The 12,527-nt window shown below is 30.3% G+C and overlaps 1 protein-coding gene across 1 annotated transcript in view; it reads right to left on the bottom strand.

Annotated features, from left to right (window-relative positions):
• Positions 1–12,527, bottom strand: part of LOC119678396 (integral membrane protein GPR155) — a 31,771-nt gene continuing 19,244 nt past the window's right edge. The window contains exons 3-15 of the mRNA XM_038090208.1: positions 11,169–11,458; positions 10,969–11,108; positions 4,676–5,010; positions 4,442–4,607; positions 4,137–4,376; positions 3,312–3,503; positions 3,083–3,236; positions 2,697–2,789; positions 2,295–2,631; positions 984–1,197; positions 736–911; positions 549–674; positions 1–473 (exon numbers count right to left, since the gene is read on the bottom strand). Coding sequence (XP_037946136.1) covers positions 272–473; positions 549–674; positions 736–911; positions 984–1,197; positions 2,295–2,631; positions 2,697–2,789; positions 3,083–3,236; positions 3,312–3,503; positions 4,137–4,376; positions 4,442–4,607; positions 4,676–5,010; positions 10,969–11,108; positions 11,169–11,458 — 2,665 coding nt within the window. The 3' untranslated portion in view covers positions 1–271. The remainder of the gene's footprint in view (positions 474–548; positions 675–735; positions 912–983; positions 1,198–2,294; positions 2,632–2,696; positions 2,790–3,082; positions 3,237–3,311; positions 3,504–4,136; positions 4,377–4,441; positions 4,608–4,675; positions 5,011–10,968; positions 11,109–11,168; positions 11,459–12,527) is intronic.

Raw genomic sequence — 12,527 nt, 5'->3', positions numbered from 1 at the left:
AACACTTATTTTTAAAATAATTCTAATTAAAATGAACAAATTTAAAATAATAAAAAAAATGTATCATTAAAGTTATCTGCGTAAATGGCTGTCTACGCATATAACTTTTTCGTTAAAGATCACAGCACGACACTTAACTAATAGTTTCAAAAATATTTTGCAGTACAATTAACTTTGTTTATATAACTGCAACAGATAACATAATAACAATAAAAAAGTTATACACATTTTTTAAAACATTATCGATGAATTATAGATACACTTGAACTGCTTAAATACGACTGCAAAAATTGTAAAGTAACTTTTTGTCTTCAAAGTGATATACATTATTTATATGACGAAGCACTCGACCATCCACCAAATGTTTTGCATAATGTACTGCTTCTAAACGATCCTTGGATAAGCCTACTTCAATTAACCAATCGACAAAATCGCAACCATAGAATACTTGACGATAAACTCTAATACGCCACCTATTCAAAAATATTCAATGTGTTTATTTAATCTTCGGAAAATTGAATTGATTTTAAAAACTGATGAAAACAAACCTTCTGTCCTTTGCAAGTTCCTTCTTGCAATTTTCCAAATGATGATTACGAAATTGTTCGCATATATGTTTCGTTGTTGAACTGAGAGTCGACCAGTGTGGCAAAGTAAGTACATTTGCACCATACCTAAAGAAATGTATTAAAATTAATGGCTTATTTTTTTCGAACAAAAAAAAAAAACTTATACCATAATTTACGCCAAAATTTAACAATTGGCATAAGAAACTCGCCAGTATCGGTCAAGAATACAGCTAAGACAATTAAACTTTGTCCGAAGTTTAAGAAAGCCTCCAAAAAACTTAATTCCAAATAAATTCCAGACATGCCCTCCATGACAAGCGTCCAAATTGATACGGATAAGCTCTAAAATATCAAACAAAAAGTATATAGTTTTAAAAGATAAAGTTTTTTAGATTAAAAGGACTATTAGCTTACCACAAACATTGAACATAATAAAATGATCAGCAATACAGTGTGTTTTAACGTTTGATGCTCATCTGTATCGGTTGGAAATTCTAAAGGTTCAAGACCATTTCTTGTTTGCTCCTCATAACGTTCAATCATATTTTGACAATTTTGTCTTGATGTACTCGGTCCACAGTCAAACGATGGACTACACATTGTCCGTGCAGCATGATTATGTCTGAAACTGTAAAATTCAAAGTTCGACATAAAATACTTTATTTTAAGAAAAAAAAATATTTCGTTTCATCTTCTCTGCCATTTATATCAATGTTTTATTTTTAGTAGTATGAATTAAGAAACTATAAATCATTCAATTATAATTTTTAATTGATGGTTACAATACAACTATTTCAAAGCTTGCCCTAAGTAATCATAAATTTTTTTGGTTTGCAGTTTAAGATATAGCTCTTCCACTAAAAATACCTTCAGTCTTTCGCCAAATATATTTGCACAACATTAGCTTTGTGCCATCGCAGTACACTCAAATGTATAATCCCGCTCAAATTTAGATTAGTACAACTGCACAGCAGTACCAATTTACTAAAAAAAAAAGTTGTTGGATATCTTCTATGCACGTTTTTAAAATATAAATTCTAGATACTTTTTACATAAAATGGTAGACGGTGGACTTTCAATTTAATGAAATATATAATGTCAAGGCCTTTAGTTATTTTAAATTCATTTCGTTTGCTTTATTACATATCATTTTTATAAAAACATTTTTAATAATTTCTTTTTTTGATGATTTTAATGATTATTAATCATTTTTATTAATAATTTTGTTTTTGGAACGAACCAATTGGTCAATTGTTAAATTATGCATTTTTTTAATTACACCAATAATTCGACTATATTCTATATCTTCAGAGTACTTTTTCGATGTTAATATTAACATTAATATCAAATTAATTAAAATACATTGCAATACATTGTAACTTATACTCAATTATTGCTGTATTATAAAACATTGTATTAGTACCCTGAAGATGACTATAGAATATAGTCGAAATATTGGTGTAAATAAAAAGAATATTAAAAACTAATTTTAAAATGTTTTTTATTATAAAAAAAAATTTTGAAATGTTTGTTATTCATAACTACTTCATCTTTCATTATTTAATAGGGTTTTTCACATTGGATATTCATTAAACCGAGTGTCTATTATATAAGCAATGATATATAAGATCTTACCAATTTGTTAATAAGTTGTTGTATATTTAAACAATAAGTAAAGACGAAACTACTTTTATTTTTAGGTGTATTTTTAATATTACAACTTACTCATCATGAAACTGATCTGTTGAAGTAGTTGGACTGCTATTTTTATTTATAGCTGTATTGCGTCTATTTAACAAATCCTCAATATCAACAACAACAGTTGTTGCTGTGGTTGGAGTTGTTACTGTCGATGAACAACAATTACCACTACCTCCAGCACAACCACGTACATTAGTATTATTGTTCTGGGTATTTGAAGTTGTACGTATCATTTCCTCATCATCAGATGATGATGAATAAGAAGCATTACGATGTCGATGATGTATAGTTGTATTAACATTACTATCCACATTTGATAATAAATTTGCCGTTGATATAGTCGATTGCAAATCTGACGATTCTAAAAGTATTGAAAATATTGAAATTTATAAATGATTATTGTAATTAGTAGAAAACTATAATTACCTGATTCGGGATTTGACAATTCACGCGCAAAATTTAAATACTTTTCGTAACGCTTTTTGTAACGTTGATGTAGTACCAAACAGCCGACAGTGACTAAAGAAAAATAAATGGGGTTTATTGGGAGATTTTATGAAATTTTAGATATATACATATATACTAAATAAACTAAATCAGTTTGAAAACTTTATGAACATCACTGAAAAACACTAAAAATACTTCATTAAGTTTTCCCAGTTCTTTTATTAACTTTACAATCAATAAACTTAAACTGAGTCAAATTAAATTTGAAGTAATATTTCGTGTTTATAATAACATGTCAAATTGCAGGGTTAACATCATATTAAGAGTAGTTTATAAAATTTAAATTCTTAGTTATTTAATCTTACCTATGAAGCACATAACTAGCAAAAACACAGAGACAGCAGCTTGTGCATTACCATATTGAAAACTTGGATTATGTTTTTCTTTCGACATAACATTACTATCAAAAGCAATCAGTAGTCCAGATATAATAGCTGGAACTCCCCAAGCAAATGTTACCTGAAATATCAAAGAAAAATTATTAACATAATACATTTAAATTTTTTATTAAGAATTGTTAACTATAAAACTCACCATATAAGGCCAAAGCTTTAGCACAAAACACAAACTGCGGCATTGTAGAAATAGCAAAGTAATCGCTAAAATGCCAGTCCATAAACGACTACTATAACTGCCTATATTAAATAGGAAGAACTGTATATAATGTTGCCATGTTTCAAAGTGTTCCAGTTTTGACCACAGAATAACACCAATGCAACACATTAGCTATAAGAGAAATAAGTAAAGGTTTATATATATATATATAGTATAGTAATATTTTTATAGAACTAAAACGTGAAACATACATATATATTAAAACTATACTATTTTGAGTACATAAAGGTTAGTATATATTTTATTTAAAAATATGTAAAGTATTAAGAAATGTAGACAAGCATTTATTTTAACACCAGTGGTTATTAACATCATCCAAATAAAAGTAATAATAACATATTTTACCTTCATATGTCCACATTGTGCAGTTTATTTTCCTTTTCTAGTGATTTTAATTAAAGTTGGTTCTTAAAAATAATCACTAACAATAACTACCGAAACCAACAATACTAAAGTTAAACTTTTAAATTAACCTCAAAGTATATTTTATAAGAATTTATAACAAAATGATGAAAAAGAAAAAATAAAAATTGCAAAAGAACTACTAGCTAAAGGAAGGTTTTTATGCGGAAAAAAAAATATATTGAACGAAGAAAATAAAAAAAGTGCTAAAGTATTTGTTTAGATATAAATTTAATATATTTTAGCTTAATGTTAATGATTGAAGTTAAATTTTATTCGCTGTTAAATGAATAAACTAACTACAATTTGTTTTAAATAAACTATGAAAATAAAGAATATTACTTGAGAAAGCACCAAGCATGCTGTGATTCGATGTGGCATACGTTTTAAGCGTTTCGACGTTATGAGCAATAATAGAACCCAACCACAGGCTGCCACACCCGCAATACTAATGTCAAATGAAAAGGCGTCTAGTTCATGTAGATAATCCACAGGATTGAGATTCGTTAGAGAAATCATTTTCGCAGAGATAAACATTAAAGGTGCTGAAATAAATGTGCAAAGTACCATACTTTGAGCAATCTGAAAAATAAGAAGAATATAATAAAAGATATTAATTTTGTATTTTATTTTAGTGTTTGACATACCAGTTCAACTTCAACATTGTACTGAGATGCAATAACAAAAGCGCCAGGGGCGGCTGGAAAAGTTCCATACAGAAATCCATAAGTACTTAATTCAGTAGTGTCATTAAAATCTGTACCAGCTTGCATTATATTAACTGTTTGTCTACAAACCAAAGGCAATACCAATCTAAAAACAAAAAACAGATTGATAAATAACAAATTTCATTTTTAAAAAGTAAATTTAAGTTTTAATACATTTTTACTAAAATTAGAATCCCAGGTAATAAAAATGCAGAGCCATTCAAAGTTTTGTTACCGCCTTGTCCCACAATTTTCAATCCCAATAAAAATAGTGCGGTTGCAGAAAATGATTGTCCAAAAACTCGTAGTACACATGCTACCAATTCCGGTAAGCCATTGGGAAAGATAAAACCACCAGCAATACCCAATAAAGTCATAGTCAGTAATGGATTAAAAAATAATGACTTCAACATATTCAAAATTAATATGCTGCGTTCATTCAAGCATTGTCTTTGCTTTGACATTTGTTCTGCTGGACAGGTTTCAGGACATCTTGGTGCTTGTTCTCTCTGTCAATAGATAAAATTATTACATATTAGACTGGGCTCTTCAACAAGTTCACGGAGTACATATTAATTCGTCAATAGTATAACTAAAACTTTCACTTAATTTAATGTTTCACATTTTATGAGAACAAATCTAATTTCGATCTGTTAATTCTGTACAATAATTAAATCCTTTAAAAAAAAAAAATTTACAGGTATAGAAATTCATACTGAAATAAATATGTTAGGCGAAACTTTCAAAAACAATGATTTTTATGTGGGTTTACTATTAACATCAGAAATTTTCGTTCTAATACACAATTTCGAAAGATCGTTGATAGAACGAGATCTATGTACTTTGATCTTCTATGTACTTCAGTGATCATAATGAATAATATTAAGCATCAATTGAAAAATCGCTAACAATACGAATGCAACTATATCAGCAATATTTAAAGAAAAGATAAGAACGGCTTATCAACCGTGTCAGTGAATTAAAGTACATATTGTTGAGTGAGTGAGTGAGTTTAAAGTGTTCGGACGCGTTCTTGTTTGCTCTGCTTTAAAATAGTTCAAATACAGAAAGTGCGGGTCTTTAAATCTAAAATTTTGCAAAATAGCATCCTCTTAGACAGACGCTTAAAATTCCACTGCTTTGTTTGAGCTTGAAAGTGTGTTATAAATTATTTCATACTTTAATATCAATACAAAATTAAACAACAACAGATTGCGCCAAATAGAAAAGGTCTAAAATGAGTGTTCAGCGTTCTCCCCCTGAGCGCGAAACTAAACAAGTTATTGAGGGAGTAAGTATGCAAACAAATAAATTTACTAATTTATTGCCGTCTTCTTCTGCACGCAAAAGTGATCTTCTCACAGCGCATGCGCAGTCAAAAACTTTTTCTTGGAGTGCTGAATGTGGATCTTCACTGCCAAATTCTCCATCAACAATTGTTGCACATCAAAACAGCGATGATAAACATGTATCAGAAAAAACGTTGCAGAAAAATGTTTGTATGCAAAAGTTGCTAAATTGCACAACAAAACATAACGAACATGAGTCTATCAGCATTGAAGATAAAAATAATATTCAAAATGCTGCCAAACAAGACAACGGCAATAAAATTCAGACAGGAATAGATAGATATATTCTTGTAACAAAGCGGAAACGCAGCCCCATGACAAAATCATCTAGTCAAATTTCAAAACTAACAAAATTAGTTGAAAACGGCGCCTCCTTAAATAAAAATAGATTTCAAATCTTATCAACTGATGAAAATAATGAGAATACAGAAAATAATACCAAAAAATACAAACCACCTCCAATTTATCTAAGGGAAAAAAATTCGAACGATCTTTTAAAGAAGATAACATCCATAATAGGTGATAAACATTTCTACGTGATTCCACTCTTGAAGGGAAATGTTAATGAAACAAAAATCCAAATAAATGATGAATTAAATTATAGAAAAATTATAAACTTCTTTGATGCCAATAATAAAAGCTACTACACCTACCAGCTAAAAAGTAGCAAAGGTTTAAGTGTGGTAATAAAAGGTATAGAACACTTCGTACCGGAAGCTGATATAAAAGCAGCCTTAGCAGAAGCCGGATTTGAAGCAAAGTCCATCTTTAATATTAAAAACAAAAATAAAACACCTCAGCCAATATTTAAAGTAGAACTTGAGCCAAACGCAAAAAAACTCGCTAAAGGAGAAGTGCACCCAATTTACAATCTTCGTTATCTTTTACATCGAAGGATAACAGTAGAAGAGCCTTTCAAAAGAAAAGATCCAATACAGTGTACTAACTGTCAAGAATTTGGCCATACTCGAACCTATTGCACCTTACCTAGTGTATGTGTAATATGTGGAGATCTACACAAATCCTCCATATGTCCAAAACCTAAAGAAGATGCAAATGCAAAAAAATGCAGTAATTGCGGCAAAAATCATACTGCAAATTATAGGGGTTGTACCGTATTTGTTGCAGTTAAGCAGAGAACTCTTCCCAAAAATCAATTAAACGCTGTGCCACCCAAAAATTACTACCAAGAACAAATAAACAATACAGAAGCAACAATCTCTCAAGGCAAAAGTTATGCAAATGTATTAAGAGAAAATATTCAACCTCAACAATTGGCAATACCAGCAGTAGATAATTTAGAAGAGACGCTAAAAACACTGATCCAAAGTCTTAATCTTTTTATGTATAGTATGCAAAGTATGATGCAAGAACTTATAAAAAATCAAACTGCTCTAATGCAAACTCTAATAATGAAAAAATGAGCAACTCCATTAGAATATGTCACTGGAATGCAAACGGTATAAACAACCACAAACTTGAAATTGAATATTTTTTAATTAGTAATGCAATTGATATTATGCTTGTGTCCGAAACACATCTTACTCAAAAAAACGCTTTCAAAATTCCAAATTACTGCTTTTATGACACCAAGCATCCCAAAGGAATGGCTCGAGGAGGTACTGGTATTATAATAAAAAAAAGACTTAAACATTTTGTTTTAGAAGACTTCAGCAAAGATTATCTACAATCGACAGCTATCCGATTTGATGAATATGGAGAAAATATCGTAATAGCTGCAATATATTGTCCACCCAATCACAATATAGAAGTCCAAGACTTCCAAAACTTTTTTAAAACACTCGGTTCTAAATTTCTGGTCGCAGGCGATTTTAATGCGAAGCACACATTCTGGGGTTCAAGGCTAATAACGCCAAGAGGACGGAAACTTCTAGCAGTTATGAAAAGTGAAGATCTCAATGTGATTTCAACTGGACACCCAACATACTGGCCTTCTGATCGACAAAAAGTCCCAGATCTTATCGACTTTGGTCTAAGCAAAAATATTAAACCATCAACAATCACCGCATTTCCATTAGTTGAACTGTCATCAGACCACTCACCAACAATAATAACAATGCAAAGTCAACAGAATAGAACTATCCAAACGCAATGTCTAACAAAACATATAAACTGGTTATAATTTCGTAAATATGTTTCTTGTCATATACCTCAACATGCTTCGTTAAAGGTGAATAATGAAATTGATGCTTGTGTTAACCAATTTTCTGAAGTAATCTCAATGGGTGTTGAAGTAGCTTCTATAAGAATTGAAAAAAAAGAACCCAAAAAAATCGGTGTGACAAAAACAATAGAGGGATTATTACAACGAAAGAGAAACGCTAGAAGACTATGGCAACGGCATAGATCCCCAAAACATAAAGTTTTACTAGCTAAATGTACAAATGAACTCAAATATGCACTAGCGGAAAGACATCAAAAATCCCTAGACAATTTTCTATTCAATTTGGCACCTAATGAACAAACGGATTATTCACTTTGGAAGGCAACAAAGTACCTCAAACAGCCTATCCAGCATGAATCTCCTCTCAGACTAGAAAATGGTGACTGGGCACGAAGTGACTCAGAGAAAGGGGAAATATTTGTAAAACACTTGAAAAATGTATTTACTCCAAATAATGCTTCACAAAATACTTCTTTACCAATTACAAACCTATATCCTTCGAGCAGGCCCCTTATTTTTAAACTAGAAAATATCAATAAAATTATAAAAGATCTCAATGCGAAAAAGGCAGCAGGACCTGATAAAATCTCAGTTACAATGGTGAAACAATTACCACAATGTGCCATTATACATCTCAGGCATTTATTTAACGCTATCTTACGGACAGGATATTATCCCAAACTTTGGAAAATGTCACAAATAACAATGATACCTAAACCTGGAAAGGACAAAACCAAAGTAGAATCCTACAGACCAATTAGCGTCCTTCCAATATTATCAAAAATATTTGAAAAGCTACTAATAACAAAAATAATGCCAATACTCTCAGCTAACGAAATAATTCCGGAGCATCAATTCGGCTTCAGAGCTAAACACAGTACAACTGAACAAGTGCATCGTATTGTATCATTCGTAAGAAACTCATTTGAAAATAAACAATACTGCACTTCCATATTTATAGATGTAGCCCAAGCGTTTGATAAAGTATGGCACGAAGGCTTAATACATAAAATTACAACTCTCATGCCAGTTAACACTCACCTTTTGTTAAAAAACTACTTAAGCAGAAGAACTTTTATTTTAAAATATAAAGATTTTGTTTCAGAACCCTGTCCTATCAAAGCTGGAGTTCCACAAGGAAGTGTAATAGGTCCGCTATTATATCTGCTGTATACAAGTGATATGCCAACTTCGGAAAACACATTAACTGCAACATTTGCTGACGATACAGCAATACTAAGTGCACACAAAAACCCCGCAATCGCACAACGCATGCTTCAAGAACATGTTCACCAACTTGAGAAATGGTTATCAGTATGGCGTATCAAAGTCAATGAACAAAAATGTACCCATGTAACATTTGCTCTAAGACCAGGAAACTGTCCCAATATTACAATAAATGAGCAAAAAGTACCTTCAAGCGACAATGTAAAATATTTAGGGATACATCTAGACAGACGTTTAACTTGGAACAAACACATAGAGGCTAAAAAGACACAAATAAATATAAAATTAAGTTCATTGCATTGGCTTATGGGCACGTCATCTAAGCTACCACTTGAATACAAAATTTTGCTATACAAGTCGATAATAAAACCAATATGGAGTTACGGAATTCAACTGTGGGGAACAGCGATGCCATCAAATATTGAAAAATTGCAAAGGCTGCAATCTAAAACCCTAAGAATGATAACAGGTGCACCGTGGTTTCTGAAAAATGCTAACCTTCATAGAGATTTGAGCGTGCCAACAGTAATAGAAGAAGCTGCTCGATGTAGCCGTCAGCATCTCTTAAAGTTAGAAGACCATCCTAACCAATTAGCTTACATGCTGCTACTGAACAAAGGCCACAGACGTCTAAAAAAGAAGGACACCATTAACATCTGTTAACCTTCAAAATTTTTATTTCATTTAAAATATTATAAATTTTCTTTAATTGAACTGAATGTGATTTCTTGAATTAATTTTAATCTCAATTTTAATTTTAATATTAATTTTCAATCTTATTTTATTAAATAAATTAATGTCTTAATAATTTTTTCCAAATCAATGGCTTAGGAAAAAAAAATAAATTTAGTTTTAAGATTTGATCACTTATTGTTAGTTTCCAAATTGAAAGATTCAATAAATAACGTATGAATTGAAAAAAAAAAAAAAAATATTGTTGTCAAACTTTTGACATCATTGATTCTGAAATAAAGATCGCATCGGGTTTGCTTCCCATTAAATTGGTTTCTGCAAAAATACTCAATGGTCTCAACCGAAGTCGACCTTGTGCGTGCAGTGCATTGATAAACCTCAATCTCACGAAGAGTTTGACACAGCTTCCTATACCACCCAAACATCTATTCCCATATCTATTCTTATACCATACTTGACCCAAACACCTATCCTTTCTATTTGTATGCATATGCAATATTATACACGTATACAATATAACATAAAAGTTAATATTTGCGGCCTCTCAAATCCGGTCCCTGCGATAAGTTTCATTAATGGCATAATCATGCGATATTATTTGATCGTCTGATTGCTACGGGACATCAACGGGTTTGTCAGAAAAAATCCCATTTGGCCTTCATAGCCCTTAACTTTATAAGCGTACAAGTGATCGACTTATACTTTCGCTACTGACAAAGAGTCACGTTTTTGCCTTTTATTTTTATTAACTTATATAATATATATTCCTCTCATGTCTCCCACTATATTGGTCTCAATGGTTTAGAACAACATCAAATTATTACGTTTCCTTATTACTTCCTTCGTAAAAAAAAATTTTAAGCATACTATTGAGGAGAAAAAATTCATATATCGTAGAGTCGTTGGCGTAGATACTTTAAAGGGGATTATATATATAAATTTATTTTGATTCCGTAAACTTATTAAAGAATTTACATATATGTATTTATATAAATACGAGTAAATATACTTACTAGTTCATTTTTAGTATTTGACATTTTTGAGATCTCCATCAATACCAAACCAATTGGATTTAGTATAGCCAATGATATTGGCGCCATCAAATACAAGTATGATGCGTATTCTGGATGTATATTCTCATATAAAGCCATAACTAAAGAATATAAAAATTTTTAAAAAATATGCTTTTGAAATAATTCAATTAAAATTTTACCTATTGGATAACCGATAGCAAAATCATTACTCTGTGTACAAAATATACCCAAAAGTCCAGCACGTGCATAGTTCAATGGTCTCACAATAAGTAATGAAATAATTAACACCGCAAAGAAAACAACGGATTTCGAGATAAGCATGGCCAGTAAAAATTGCCAATTCACTGTATTCCAATTTAACTCCACTAATGAGAGAAATATTAAAGATGGTAACGCAAATGTGCCCACAAAGGTACTAAGACCTTTCGTTTCAGCATTTGATATAATTTTAAAACGTCCAGCAATATAACTGAAAACAATAAAAATATATATATAAAAATAATTATTAAATGATTTTAATTATATTTCAATTCAATATTTAGAATTTATTTAAATTTTTAATTACAATGAATTTCATAACAAATTTTACGAGAGCTATTAGTTCATTGTTTATGTATAGTCTATTAGTTTAAAACTGCATGTAGAAATCCTAGCCATTATTCGAATTAAGCGTTATATATCAATGATTATATGTACTAATATAGGCAATGTCTTTGAAGAAGTGCTTTATAGATATATTTAATGTTACAAGGTTTTAAGATCATTTAACCTACTTTCTTGCGTTCTTTCTCTGTAGCTGTTACCATAGTAGTGTTTCTTAAACAACACGTCTACTACGGGCTGGAAAACGTTTCAATGTATTTTACAAGGACCGGTAAAATGTTCAATGTGTTTTGAATCGTTCGACTCTATCTTTCCCAAAAATAATATCGTTAAATGCGAAAATACTTTAAGAGCCGATAGTGCTAATGAGACAAATAGTTGTTAAACCCTAATCTATATGCTTCGTTTTGTTTTCAATTAATATGAAAATATTTGTTTATAGTCTATACATTGTGGAATACTGATGAGATTGTAATGAAAGTTGTTTTAAGCTATTTCCTAGAGTTTTAAGAGTAATGATTGGTGTTTTTAATGGTGTTTTTAATGATTGTTGTATTATACCAAACAAAAGTATGGAATAGTGATTGAGGTTGAACTGATTTTGAACTACTTAGTGTTCAGTGCTTTGAAAATAATATGAATTTATATCAAAAAATATTAGTTCACAAAAATGTTTTTGTAATTATTTTTAGTTTAAATTTTTTACTTAATTTCCCATTTTATTTTATAATTTTAAAGTTTAAAATAACTTTTTATATTGTCAAAATGGGGCCATACTTTTGGTTGAAAAAAACTGCGTTGCTGAGCATTGCATTTTGTGCTGTTATAATAATTGCTGATATAAATAGTGCTATCATACATCAGATTGTTAAATTTTTCAGAAATATTTCACTAATACCGTTCATATAATCATATATGTACATCAGGGCTGTCCA

This window comes from Teleopsis dalmanni, chromosome 1 (genome assembly GCF_002237135.1).
Source record: "Teleopsis dalmanni isolate 2A chromosome 1, ASM223713v2, whole genome shotgun sequence".
NCBI lineage: Eukaryota > Metazoa > Arthropoda > Insecta > Diptera > Diopsidae > Teleopsis > Teleopsis dalmanni.
Note: the sequence above shows the minus strand (reverse complement) of the source record. Positions and strands in the feature narration are given on the sequence as shown.